The sequence below is a fragment of the Netta rufina genome, assembly GCF_964035555.1.
Source record: "Netta rufina genome assembly, chromosome: 35".
NCBI lineage: Eukaryota > Metazoa > Chordata > Aves > Anseriformes > Anatidae > Netta > Netta rufina.
Window position 1 is genome coordinate 639315 of NC_140159.1, and position 14448 is coordinate 653762.

A 14448-nucleotide genomic window follows, 5' to 3' on the forward strand; every position below is an offset into this window, starting at 1 on the left:
CCCCCCAGGACAATGGGGGGGGGGGGTCTTTTTTTTTGGGGGGGGGGGGCGGTATGGGCAGGTCTGTTCCTGTCGATGGTAATTACAGCATTAATGATGAGGCACTGCGCCAGTGCTCCCAGTATACACCAGTGCCCCCAGTACCCTCCCAGTATCCCCCAATCCTCCCGATACCCTTCCAGTGCCCCCCCCCAGTGCTCCCAGTATCCTCCCAGTGCCCCTGACCATGAAGGCCGATGCCCATGAAGGTCTACAGCCATGGCCATGACCATGAACCTTTGTACCCATGGCCATGACCATGACCATGACCATGAAGGTCTACACCCATGACCATGACCATGAACCTCTATACCCATGACCACGATGACCATGACCATGAAGTTCTAGACCCGTGACCATGACCATGAAGATCTACCATGACCATGACCATGACCATTACCATGACCATGACCATGACCATGATGACCATGAAGGTCTACCATGCCCATGAAGGTCTACACCCATGACCATGACCATGACCATGAACCTCTATACTCATGGCCATGACCATGACCATGAAGCTCTACCCCCATGCCCATGAAGGTCTACCATGACCATGACCATGACCATGACCATGATGACCATGAAGGTCTACCATGCCCATGAAGGTCTACACCCGTGACCATGACCATGAACCCATGACCATGATGACCATGACCATGAACCTCTATACTCATGGCCATGACCATGAAGAACTACCATGACCATGACCATGATGCCCATGAAAGTCTACACCCATGGCCATGACCATGAACCTCTATACTCATGGCCATGACCATGACCATGAAGCTCTACCCCCATGATCATGAAGGTCTACCATGACCATGACCATGAAGCTCTATACTCATGACCATGACCATGACCATGATGACCATGAAGGTCTACAGCCATGACCATGACCATGAACCCATGACCATGATGACCATGCCCATGAAGTTCTAGACTCATGACCATGACCATGATGACCATGAAGGTCTACCATGTCCATGAAGGTCTACAGCCATGACCATGACCATGAAGCTCTACACTCACGGCCATGACCATGAAGATCTACCATGACCATGACCATGATGCCCATGAAGGTCTACACCCATGACCATGACCAAGAACCTCTACACCCATGGCCATGATGACCATGACCACGAACCTCTACACCCATGACCATGACCAAGAAACTCTATACCCATGACCATGATGACCATGACCATGAAGTTCTAGACCCATGGCCATGACCGTGATGACCACGAAGTTCTACTATGCCCATGCCCATGCCCATGAAGCTCTACACCCATGACCATGAACCTCTATACCCATGGCCATGATGACCATGACCATGAACCTCTACACCCATGACCATGACCAAGAACCTCTATACCCATGGCCATGACCATGATGACCACGAAGTTCTACCATGCCCATGCCCATGGACCTCTAGACCCATGACCATGAACCTCTATACCCATGGCCATGATGACCATGGCCTTGAAGCTCTACACCCATGGCCATGATGACCATGTCCATGAACCTCTAGACCCATGGCCATGACCATGAACCTCTACACCCATGGCCAAGATGACCATGACCATGAACCTCTACACCCATACCCATGACCACGAAGCTTTGCACCCATGACCATGAAGCTTTGTACCCATGGCCATGGAGCTCTACACCCATGCCCCGCCCCCCCCCCCCACTTCACGTGCTCCTCCCTCCCGATAAATGCGATCGTTTTCCCGGCCGAGCCCTCGCGTCCTCCCTTTACACCCCCCCGTGGCCTCCAACGGGGCCTCCAAGGCGACCGGGGCCGGGCCTTCATCGGCCATAAACCTCCCGGGGCTGGCCGGCCATGTGACCGCCCCCCGCTCGTTATCTCGGCCCTAACGAAGGCTCGGAGATAACACCAAGGTTTGCGGGATTTCCTGGGCCTCCTTCCCGCTGGCCTCCGCTCCTGGCCCAAAAAGCGCGCTTTTGGGTCAGAAAACCCCCATTTTTTTCCAGTTCGTTTTAGAATAAAAATTTTTTTCGGAATTTTTATCAGCCAGCGGTGATTCACGGCAGTTCCTGGAGCAGCCCATAATAATAATTACCATTATTATTTTAATTATAATAATTATAATTACCATTATTATTTTTATAATTATTATAATTATTATTATTATTATTATTATTATTATTATTATTATTATTATTATTATTATTATTATTATTATTATTATTATTATTTTACTAGTATTATATTATTACTATTACGACTATTACTATTATTACGACTATTACTTTTATTCTTACTCTTCTTCTTTCGATTATTTTTTTTCATTTCCTGAGTCCCTGGTTAGGTGTTCTGTTATTTCTGTGCAAAAGAAGCAAATTTTGGGGGTGCCTGTGTGTCCTGGAGGAGGGTGGAGATTTACCCAGGGTGCCTTTATGATGCCTTTATTTAATTTAATTAATTTTAATTTTAATTTTAAATTCTAATTTTAGTTCTATTAATTTTCATTCTAACTCTAGCTCTAACTCTAGTTCTAATTCTAAAATTCTAATTCTAAATTTAATTTTAATCACCTGATTTCATTTTTAATCCTAATTTTAATTCTAATTTTATTTGTAGTGCCTCAATGTCATTTTAATTCTAATTTTATTTCTCATTTTGATGCCTTAATTTCAGGTAATCATGGCTCAGTGCAAATGGGCAATAAACCCTCAGAAATGTGTTTTTTTTTTTTTTTTTAATTTATTTTTTATCACGTAGTACTGTAAATCAGGGAAACGCCTGCCTTGGCCGCTCTGCAGAATCAGCAAAACTGTAAACCTTTAAAAATAAATAAATAAAAAATTAAAGCCATTTACGGCCGCGTGCAGCTGCCATTGGCCAGGTTCGTTAGCAAATGACACACCCGGCTGATAACGAGACGGGATAAAACCAGGAATTACGGCCGCAAAACCAGAGCTGGAAAGGAAGGAGGGAGGGCCGTAAGGTGCGTTACTGAATTTTGTTGCTTTCCTGTTTTTCTAGGAATTTTGCTCCGCAGTTGAATTGTGGGAGAGCAGGCGCTTAGAGCTCAAACTTCTTCATTTTGGGTGCTTCCATAATTGGATTTTTTTTTTTTTTTTTAAAAAAGAAGTGAATGTTATGGTTGGTTGGGAGAGCCACCTTGCACAAAAAATTTATTTTAACAAACTTTAATATTTAATATATCAATTTCCTCTGGTAGAGTACACAAATTTTTGGTCGTTTGAAAAAAATACTTTTTTCAAAAGTTGTTTTTTTTAAACAAATTTTTCAAAACCCGATTTTTCATTTTTGGTTCTGGAATTTCAGCAAAAAAGAAAAAAATAAAAAAGACTCTAATTAGAGTTGGTAAAAATTCTGTTTTGAATATACTTTTGCAGGAACATGTGACGAATAACAGTGTCCTGCACGTGGTTTGAATTGTATGGAATAGGAGAATTATTGAAACTAATGCTTTTTTAAAATGCTATTTTAGAAATATTTTAATTTTTGTTAATACGTGTATTAAGGGCACAATTTAAAATAGAAATAATTTCCATCTTTTCCAAATTTTGTTTTCTTTGGGGTTCCTCATGCAACGGTGTTCCTCCATAGATGGGAAAGGCGAAATTCAGCAAATTGGAAATAATTTTTATCGTCCTCTTCTGCTTGGCGGTGGCTGTGGCTTGCGTCCTCATTGGCATTTTGACGACGAAGGAAGAAATAATAGTAAATACTGGTGATACTGGCAATACTCGTAAGTGTCAATTTCTGGGGAAAAAAAAAAATAAAAATCACCGTTTTGGAATTTTCAGATCAGTTTGACAAAAATCCGATAAAGAAAATCAAGGGAAATTTTGCAGAAATTGGATTCTGGAGGTGAATGGGAAGGATTCCTTCGGAAATTGAGGGTATTCTTGTAATGCCTGTTGTAGGGGTCTTGGAAAATGTGGGAAAGTAAGAAAATGTGCATTCTGTTCCTTGCGCTTTTGCAAAAATTTACGACGTTCTCTTCTTGGCAAGTCTCCCATTTTAATCATTAACCAAAGGTAAACCGGAGTCACGTGCCAATAGCAGGAAATAACCAAAAATGTTAATTTTTTGTTATTGTATTACTTCAGGAATCATTCACAAACACCCTGAAAAAAAAAATAATAATGAAAAAACGAAGATTTTCTCTCTATTTGTTGGTTTTGGCAGTTGTAAAATTTTGTATAACCGGAGACGTGGCAGCAGTTCAGATGGGATGATGGTGGTTGGGTGCTCCAGGGGCAAGAAACAAACACCAGTTGCAAGAGCATGGCAATAATTTGGGTTTTGGGTAACTTAAATGGTGTGAAATGTTCATCCACAACCCAAAATTAACCTTTGGGTTCCTTCGCCTCGCAGATTTTTCCCCGACCTGCCCGAGCGTGACAACAGCCGAGAAAATCGACTGCATCCCGGATCAATTTGCCACCAAGGTCTGGAAATACCCCAAAAACACACAAAAGCCAGGAGTTACAGCCAAAACCCAGAGCCAAAATTACTCACGTTTCATAATAGTAAAATACGTTATTTATACCAAAACTATTTATTTATTTATAACGCTTTTTCAACCTGCAAATGTATTATTATGGTAGTGTGCAAATACCAAATTTAACAACCAATTTTTACAACCAGTTTTAACAACTACTTTTAACACCAATTCTTAAACCGATGTTTAACCAATATTTCAAAGTTTTGAACCAACGTTTAAACCAATATTTATTATTATTTTTTTTAATTAAAAAATTAAATTGAAAAGAAATTAGTATTATTTTTTAAAACCAATTTCAGCCCATTATCAAGTCTGATTTTTCTCCTCAAGGGAGCAATAAAGCCCATGCCCTGGACTGGGGTTGGGAACAAAATTAGACCCAAATGAAGCAATTTGGGAAAAATTTCCTCTAGGCTTTGCTGCAACCTTGCTTCATGGCGAATCATGATTTGCCAGAAGTGCATTTTTTTTTGGTGTGATGTCAGAAGTGAACTCTATAATTATTTAATAAGAATTTAATTATCAAATATTTTTATGGCGCGTCCCACGTTGTGCATCATTCCTACCATTCCATATCACAGGCATTAAACATTGCAGAATTTGAGGATAAAACCAGAGAATCACGTATTTTGGGAATTATTCTCCCCACAGCAGTGCAGCAAAGATTTGGAGAAATTTTATTTATTTAAATCTCACATTGCGCATCGCCCATAAGAGTCCATTGATTTTTAAGCATTGAAAATTTCTTTCCTTATTGAAGACTGTTAAGTTGATTTGATGGAATAACTGAACAATTCTATAATAATAAGTAACAAAAGGCAATTTATTGTTGCTTTTTTTGTTGTTCTTTTTTCTTTTTTTTCCGATATTAAGTAGATTTTGGGCTAAACGTTGGCTGGGAAATTTTCGATTTGTGGAAACTCGTAGAGCCGGTTAGCATCCGTCTCGCTTTTCTTTTCCATCCCAAATACCAAAACAAAACAAACAAAAACCAAAGCAAATGAGCTCATAAAACTAGAATTACGGAGCAGAGAGGGATGGGGAGAAAATAACCATTTTCTAGCCAGCCACAGGACCGAGGGAAATGAAACGCTCGAATACGAGCTCGACGATACTCGCGAACACGCCCTGGTATCGCTTACCATGACCAGCACACGTGCTAGCTGGAGATTTATGTTTTTTTTCTGATAAAACCCTGCTTGATCTGTGGAATTTTACACAAAGCAGCCATGCCTTGCCTTGATCCTGGGGGCAGAGTTCAACGTTCAGCGCTTATCGCCGCTATCGAGGTTATCTCTGGATAAGCTTGCTATTTTTGCCCCCGGTGCCTCTATTGGCATTTGGGAGGTCGCTTTTATAGCCCAGAGGGCAGGGCGAGCTTAAATATTTATATAAAATTATGACTTTGATAATGGCACGGCCCCTTCTTCGGGTGGACTCTGCTCCATCACCGGTGGTGGACGTGAACGATACGTGCTCTATGATATGTGCTATAAAGCATACGCTCTAAATTCCTACCTCAATGAGCTAATTTAAGCATTAATATTTAATTATTCTCCTCTAATATTCTTATGGAAATAGTTTTTGGGCTAGGGAGGAAGGAGGAATGATTGGAAGGTAGGAGAAAGTTGGAGAAAGAGGATGGTGGATGCCCCGATATGGGACGAATAGTTCACTTTTGATATTCAGTAGCTGTTTTCTGATATTTAATAATTGTTTTCTGGTCTCAAACATTCGTTTTAGTCATTCTCTGATATCCAATAGTTGTTTTAAAAATATTCAGTCTTAATAGTCATTAAGGCAGTTGAAATATTTTATAATTAAAGTGAATTTTGGTTTGTCTTGGGTGGTTTTGTAGGCATCTCTGTGCTTACTGCAAAACTGAGCCAAATACCATAAAAATGAGCTTTTCTTGGGCTTTTGCACAAAAGTGGGGGAAATTGGGGTGGTTCTGAGCTGCTCCAAATCCAGCCTGGTTCTGCATTGACTGAAATGGGGAGAAATTGGCCTTGGGAAAGTCCTGGAGATCTTTGTATTGGGTTGAGCACACTGGTGGATCTTTGTTCCCCGTGAAATTCCCTGGCTATTATCACAGCGATGCTTTGACCCCAGGAATGACGCATATTGCTAATGATAACAAAAATAATTGGATGCTTGAAGCAACAGAGGGCCCATATCTTGCTTTCAAATGTGATGTTCTTTCACAACATGGGTGAACAACTTAATTCCTTCCAGAAAAAAAAAAAAAAATGAAGGAATTTATTGGGCTGGAAAGTTTTATTGGTTTATTGGGCTGGGAAGGTTGCTGTCACTACTCCAGCACGTGTGCTTTACATGACAGACTGATATATATATATTTTTAATTGCTTTATATAAAGTCGATTTTATCTCCATTTGAGGCTATGCGGAACTAACTTGAAAATTTTTGTTTTTTCAACATGAGGTTGGAATGATCGACACATCAGGTGCTCCGTTTGGAGACATTTATATGTCAGGAAGGAAGCAATGGATTTGTCTTTATACCAAAATTAATGCTTTTTTTTTTTTTCATTATTTTTAATGTTTTTAAAACATTACTTCAATGCTCAAAATTTTAAAGCAGAAATTTTAAAAACATTACTACGTTTGCTTTAAAACCCTCCTAAACCTATGACCTTTCTTTTTTATCCCGTCTGCCATGGCAATATTTTCTTTAAAAAACTTAATTTGCTGATGGCTTTAAGGAAGAACAAATATCCCCAAATCCTCCTTTTTAATTTATTTTCAGAACTAATGAGCAAATTTCTCGTTTCAGTCCCCAAAACTCTTGTTGGCACATACTTGTCGTGATATATTGGCACATCCCTGAGCTGAGGGATGGGAAGCGTTATGTAGGGTTTTTGGTGGCTGCACCTCGTGTGTGTTTCATAAACTGTATTATAGGGGATTTATTTGTGGAAAAAAATCACCTTTTCTGCTTTGTTTTGGACCAGAACCTGTGCAACCTCCGTGGCTGCTGCTGGAGCCCCCAGGTTGACACCAGCGTGCCCTGGTGCTACTTCTCCTCCAACCATGGCTACAAAATGGAGGGGGAATTGCAGTCGACTCCACAGGGTGAGTTCACACACCAAGAACTGGGAACACACAGATCCTAATAAATTCAACGATTTTATGCTTTATTGATTTTAATTTCCCCACCCCAAGGGTTCCAAGTTCTGTTGAACCGGCTCTCCGCACCGTCACTTTTTGGGAACGACATCAACACCGTGCTCCTCACCGGGGAATATCAGACACAAAATCGCTTTCACTTCAAGGTGAGTTTTTCCAAATTTAATGTTTTTATTTTATTTTATTTTATTTTATTTTATTTTATTTTATTTTATTTTATTTTATTTTATTTTATTTTATTTTTTATTTTATTTTATTTTTTATTTTATTTTATTTTATTTTATTTTTATTTTATTTTATATTTATTTATTTATTTACTTGTTTATTTTATAAAACTTTGGCCTGGGTGGTGCACAAGGGAGATTCTACAAGATTATAACAGAATTAATTTAATTTAGTAATGAATCCTCTTTCTTGTCCTGTGGCTCCTACCTAAAATTAGCACTCCTTGTGTTTCTAATGAAAAAATTTGAACCAGGAGAAGCCTTTCTTGTACCCGGAGGAGCAATGGGTACAAAATCCTTAACACAGCAACATTCATGCAGAAAAAAAATCCCCTCAAAATAGAATTTTTTATCCTACTTCCATTTTTTCCCCCTTTTCATCAGAAAAAGAGCTTTGGGTAAGTACTTTTATTCATTTTATTATGTGGCGTAAAATTCAGTGGCCATTGATGGATTTTGAGCCTGGGCTGGACTTTTCCTGCCCTATTTTTGTCCTTTTTTTTTTTATTTTCTGGGGGGGGACGGAAGGTGTTTGCCACACGTTTTCCTGCCAGAAATGTGGAAGTTGGGGTGGGTTTGGCTATAACCAGCCCATATAGGATATCCAGAAAGACCGGAAGTGAGATGCTGAGAAATGCCTAAAACTATTATTATGCAGAATTTGAGCATAATTCTCCTTTAGAGAGGAGATGATGGGAAATATCTTAATATATATATGAATATATATCTGGCCCCAGTCAGATCACCTCCATAACTGGTCTCTAAGACCCCTTCCATCCACGATTCCCAGTCCATCCCAGTCAGATCTCTTCCATAACTGGTCTCATCAGACGTTAAATCTGGAAAGTGTTACATTCATTAATGTTTAACGACCCGGTGTTCCTTTACAGATCACTGACCCCCAAAACAAAAGGTTTGAAGTCCCCCATGAGCACGTGGTGCCCTTCACTGGATCGGCGGCCTCCGATTTAAAATACAGAGTCGATTTTGAGAACAATCCCTTTAGCATCAGGGTGACCCGAGTAAGCAACGGAAAAGTCCTGTGAGTAACTTTGGAGCTTTTCATTTATAATATTGTGACATCACCTTCTTTTTTTTTGGTCGGTTGGTTGCTTTGCTTTATTTTATTTTATTTTATTTTATTTTATTTTATTTTATTTTATTTTATTTTATTTTATTTATTTTATTTTATTTATTTTATTTTATGTATCTTATTTTATCTTATTTTATCTTATTTTATCTTATTTTATCTTATCTTATTTTGAAGGTATGGTCACATTGGGTGCTCTTTCGGGCGTGCCGGCTCCTGCTTTTCTTCTTTAGATGGATGAACAGCATGGAAATATTCTTTCGATGTAAAATTGGAAATATTCTTTTCAAAATTTGGGCGATGGGGAGCTCCATCTCACAGGGTCACCTTTTGCCCTGTTGCCTCCGCACCCTCTTTCCCCCTTTATTTTGGGGAAATCTTCACAGCTGCTTTGTGCCATAAATTCAGGGCAATTAGTCCTCAGGTCCTCGATCATTACAAATCCTCGGCAGCACTTAAAATCACTATATATATATATTTGGTCTTAATTATGCTTATTCTGCAATTCTCAACCATCAATATCAGGCCGTGCCTTATGCATACAATATGGGACTTTTTCCTACCAGCCAGCAGTAAGCTACTTTTAGTGAAATAGGAATAAAATATGAAAAGTGAAGCATTTAAATCCCTTTATTTCCTTAGGAAAATAAAAAAACCAACACCCAAACATGAACTAAACCTAAACCAACACGGGGCCCGTTAAAAGGCGGAAGCACCTGGAGGAAATATTTATTAAACCAATTAAGAAGTGATTACCAGCCTGACCACTAGCAACCCTTCGAGTTTAATTAGCTAGGATTTGCTTTCGTCCTTCGGGCTTTGTATTGTTTGCTTTGTTAAAAGCCTTTCTAGGGACTAATTTGCCGTTAATTACGGAGCTGGTGTTCAGGAAACCACCTCTGATTTAACTGAGGCGTGGAGGGGGAGAACACGTCATTTAATCCAGGGGGACCTGCTTGAAACAACACTCTGGAGGGTTGTTTATATTACCCTTCGTCTTTTTATTTAAATACGAGCAAAACAAAGTCGCTTTTAATGAAAAAAAAAAAAAAAAAATCACCACCGATGAATTATTGTTTAAACACGCGGTATTTTTAGTGTGGTATGCCAAAAAAAAAAAAAAAAAAAAAAAAAGAAGAAAAGAAAAAAAGAAAAAAAAAGTTTTGGCTATCATATGACACACCAAGCGACAAAATCACTTTCTTCAAAACTCAAATTCGAATTTTCTTTTGAAATCAATGGCTTGGGATTTTATTTATTTATTTATTTATTTATTTATTTATTTATTTATTTATTTATTTATTTATTTATTTATTTTGTATTTAGCGACACCAACGGATCTGACCTTCCCATTTTCTCCCCGATTCCCCCCAGGTTCAACACCGCCATCGGCCCGCTGGTGTACGCCGACCAGTTCTTGCAGCTCTCCACGAAACTCCCCAGCAGCAACATCTACGGCATTGGCGAGCACGTGCACAAGCAATTCCAGCACGATGTCAACTGGAAAACCTGGCCCATGTTCAGCCGGGACTCTGCCCCTTCGGGAGTAAGCAAATTTTATTATATTTTCTTTGGGCAAATCCTGTGATCCAGACATATTGCATGTTTGGCACCTCGCCAAAATTTATTTTGTTTTATTTTGTTTTATTTTGTTTTATTTTGTTTTATTTTGTTTTATTTTGTTTTATTTTGTTTATTTTATTTTATTTTATTTTTTTTTTATTTTATTTTTTTATTTTATTTTATTTTATTTATTTATTTTATTTTATGTTTATTTCGTTTTTACTTTATTATTTTATTTTATTTTATTCTGTGCTGAGTGCTGCATGTGATTGCAAAAAGGTAGATATAACCCAGTAAAATTGCCGGTGGAATAGCTTTTGGTCAATATTTGCAGTGATTTGGTCGATTTGTGCGGTGTTGTAACATGCTGCCTATCAGCTCATGAGCATCAAAATCTCACACTGTTTGTTTGCTGATAAAAAGAATAAAAAACAGCTTGGCTGTGCATCGCCACATGCAAAACTTGGCCGGTACAACACTTTCCCTCGTTGCTCAGGAAATAACGCATTTGGCAGCTGTTGATTTACAAACCATAATAGCTCTATCAGCTGTTTATGGTTTTTTTCCTACTTATTTTTTCCCCCAGCTTTTTTTTTTTTTTTTTTCCTCCACTAATTGATCCAGTTTCCAAGAAGCAGATTATTGCTTTTTCAGTTTGGATTCCCGTTCGGAATATATTTTTGTTTGTTTCTTTGGGTGAAATAGTCAAACGATTATCACTACAGTTATTCCTAGCTTTTTGGCCTTTTTGAGAAAAAGGAAATATCTGCTAGAGTGTGCTAGTTCTCGACAAGGCAATATTGCAAAAATTAAAAATAAATAAATAATAATTACATTTCTGATATAATTTCTGGCACTTTAAAGTTAGATTGATGCAGCACTGATCCTCTTGTTGAAATAGGATTCAGGAGAATGGCTCAGTGCTTACAAATTATTATTATTTTAAAATATTGAAATATTGCCTGTGGGCTGTTACTTCTATTTTTCTTTTTCAACCCCAAACTAAGGCAGGTTGCATTTGCCTACAACCAAATGCATTGTAGAAATGGTTGTGTTTATTTCCTTTCCATCCCTGGTAGAATTTATAATCTTCATCCTTTTAATAATTGTTAATCAGAGGTTTGAGGTCTTATCCGTATGGCTCCGAGAGAGACAGGTTTTCCTCGAATCTGGGCTTTCATTGAATTTTGTGCAAATTTTACATTCCCATTTTGAGAAGCTTAACCTTGCAGGTGATACATTTTTTGAGATATTGTTTTTTTTTAATAATCTTTTCTGTTTTCCTTCAAGAACATGGACAACTTATACGGCGTCCAGACTTTCTTCTTGTGTTTGGAAGACACAAGTGGAGCCTCTTTTGGTGTTTTCTTGATGAACAGCAATGCCATGGGTAAGCACGTCTTCTCCACAGCTCTACTCATTCCAAAAAAAGAAAAAAAATCCCTTTTTTTCTATGATCTGCAGGGCTATTGCACTGCAAAGCTGCTGATTTCAGTTTTTAAAGTATACAATATCCTGTTAAATTTTGAAAGTTGTTGTCTTAAAATGTGTGAACATAGCCATTAGGGCAAGGATTTCCTCGTATTTCCTATGCAAAAAGACATTAAAAGCAGAACCTAAATTTAAAATTAAGTTTAAACAGCACTTTCAAATATATGCCCTTAATTTTCCTTCGTTAAGGCAAATTGTGCTTATTTTCCTTAATTAAGGAAAATGGTGCTTATTTGGATGCTGAAGTGAAATATTCTAGTGTCTTGAGTCTGAAAATTCAATGAGAAGGATTTCTTGTTTCGGACTGTAAAGGAAAGTAAATAGAAACATTTTAAAAATTGAGATAATTAACATTTTTAGAAGGAGCTGAAAACATTTCATTTTAAGCTCAAGTAATTTAGCTTTTGGGTTTACTTGATTTTTTCCATCTCATATCATCATAACAGTTACTGGAGATTTAGGAAACATCCCATCCCATTTTTGTGTGTTTTTTGGCTTGCAGAGTTCGCCCTACAACCGGCGCCAGCAGTCACTTACAGAACAATTGGCGGAATTCTGGATTTTTATGTCTTCTTAGGTGACACTCCCGAGCAAGTGGTGCAGGAGTACGTGAAGGTAGGCATCCACCCTCGGGGGCCCTGGGCAGTTGGGTTTTGGTAATTCTGTTTTAGGCAGGGTTGATTTTTGGCCAGATGTTCTCCAACCTTTGGCTTTGCTCGTCAAAAATCAGCATTATTGATGTTTGGTTAATAATTGCGTTGAGTGTCGCAACGTTGAGTGGTGAACGTTGAACGTTAAAGTTCTGAGCATTCAAATATTAAATAACAAATTAGTAAATATTATAATTATTTTCAAAAGAGCTTACTCTTTTAAGGAGAACATAATAATTCAATGGGTATCAATGGATACGTCGTTCTTGGCATCAGCATTTGCTTTTGGCTGTTTTTTTGGGGAAAAAAGCATAGGAAAACTTCACAGTTGAAGGGGATTGCATCAAATGTGGCTTCTCATGCTCCAGCTGAATCCCTCTGAGGAGTGCAAATTTAGGGAATCGGACCCAAAAATCTCATCCTTTTTTGGTTTTAATTTCCAGCTGGTCGGACTGCCGGCGTTGCCTTCCTATTGGGCTCTCGGCTTTCAGCTTAGTCGCTATGATTATGGGTCTCTGGACGAGGTGAAGGCGGTTGTGGAGCGGAACGTAGCAGTTGATCTTCCTTTCGTGAGTAAAAATGTGGCTTTTCATGGAGAAGGCAGCGAAATTGAGCAGAAACAACCAAAATAGCTTGTTTTCCCAATATCTGATTTTCTGATGCTCTCAGAAGCCACAGAACATCAGCATCAAGAGCCGTTTTTTTCCCAGTTTCATGAAAAAAAACACAACAAGACTGGTGGATAACCATTAAAAATAGACACCTGCATCCAGTTGATTGCATCGGTTGATTTTCCAGAAATTTTAATCAAAATGCAGCACATCCCGGAGTCAAGTATTGCTTCTTTTCTTTCAGGACGTTCAATACACAGATATTGATTACATGGAAGCAAGGAAAGATTTTACTTATGACAAAGAGAAATTTGCAGAACTCCCTAGGTTTCAAAGTTATCTGCACAACTATAATAAAAAATATGTTCTCATACTGGTAAGCATTTATTATTATTGGTAATAATTATAATCACGTTTTCCTATGACGTTACATCAAATACATAATATTATATATTTATGTATTTTTCAAAAGAAACAAATTATTTTTCCTTCTTAAATAATATCAGGATAATTGAACGTTGCTACAGTTGACATCCTTAGAGTTGCTGGGCTCAATAACAGTGGGTGCACATTTTCTGTAGTTTTGTAATTTTATTTCCATTTTTTTAGGATCCAGCTATTAGCACTGAGAATCTTGCAAACGGTTCGAAATACCCATCCTATCAGAGGGGAGAAAGCAGTAAAGTTTGGATTAACGGATCTGATGGTACTGCCTTAATTGGCGAGGTAAGGAAATATTTCAATTTTTTAGCAGTTTTCTGTACATTAGGTCAAAAGGAAAAGAACCGTTTTAAATGGCCAGTAGATGCCGGCAGCCAACATTGGTTTATTTTCAATTATCACGTAGCAATTTCCCCTTTAGTGCTTTGAAAATTTCTTTAGAACAAGTTTACAAATGCAGCTGCTTACGGCACAATTTTGCACAACTTAATTTTGACTTAAAAATGACTTTTGAGCTGAAAACTCAAGACATTAACTTCTTTCTGAGTGCAAATTCTTTTGCAATCCATATCTCAAAAGTTTTCTCCTGATGGCTGTAAAAACACTGTCCTGCAAAAATAACTCTCAGTTTTAATACCCAGAATGTTTCATTTTTTTAATTTTTTATTTTTTTTTTTTTCCTTT

At 38.0% G+C, this 14448-nt stretch overlaps 1 protein-coding gene across 1 annotated transcript in view; it reads left to right on the forward strand.

The window, feature by feature from the left end:
- Window positions 1-3643: 3643 nt before the first annotated feature.
- The window catches only part of LOC311220579 (maltase-glucoamylase-like), a gene marked incomplete at its 5' end in the record, with an annotated part of 34366 nt that continues 23561 nt past the window's right edge, over window positions 3644-14448 (forward strand). Inside the window, 11 exons of the mRNA XM_084304140.1 lie at window positions 3644-3767; window positions 4418-4491; window positions 7520-7640; window positions 7731-7840; window positions 8809-8960; window positions 10383-10554; window positions 11862-11961; window positions 12565-12677; window positions 13156-13281; window positions 13568-13699; window positions 13933-14049. Coding sequence (XP_084160266.1) covers window positions 3644-3767; window positions 4418-4491; window positions 7520-7640; window positions 7731-7840; window positions 8809-8960; window positions 10383-10554; window positions 11862-11961; window positions 12565-12677; window positions 13156-13281; window positions 13568-13699; window positions 13933-14049 — 1341 coding nt within the window. The remainder of the gene's footprint in view (window positions 3768-4417; window positions 4492-7519; window positions 7641-7730; window positions 7841-8808; window positions 8961-10382; window positions 10555-11861; window positions 11962-12564; window positions 12678-13155; window positions 13282-13567; window positions 13700-13932; window positions 14050-14448) is intronic.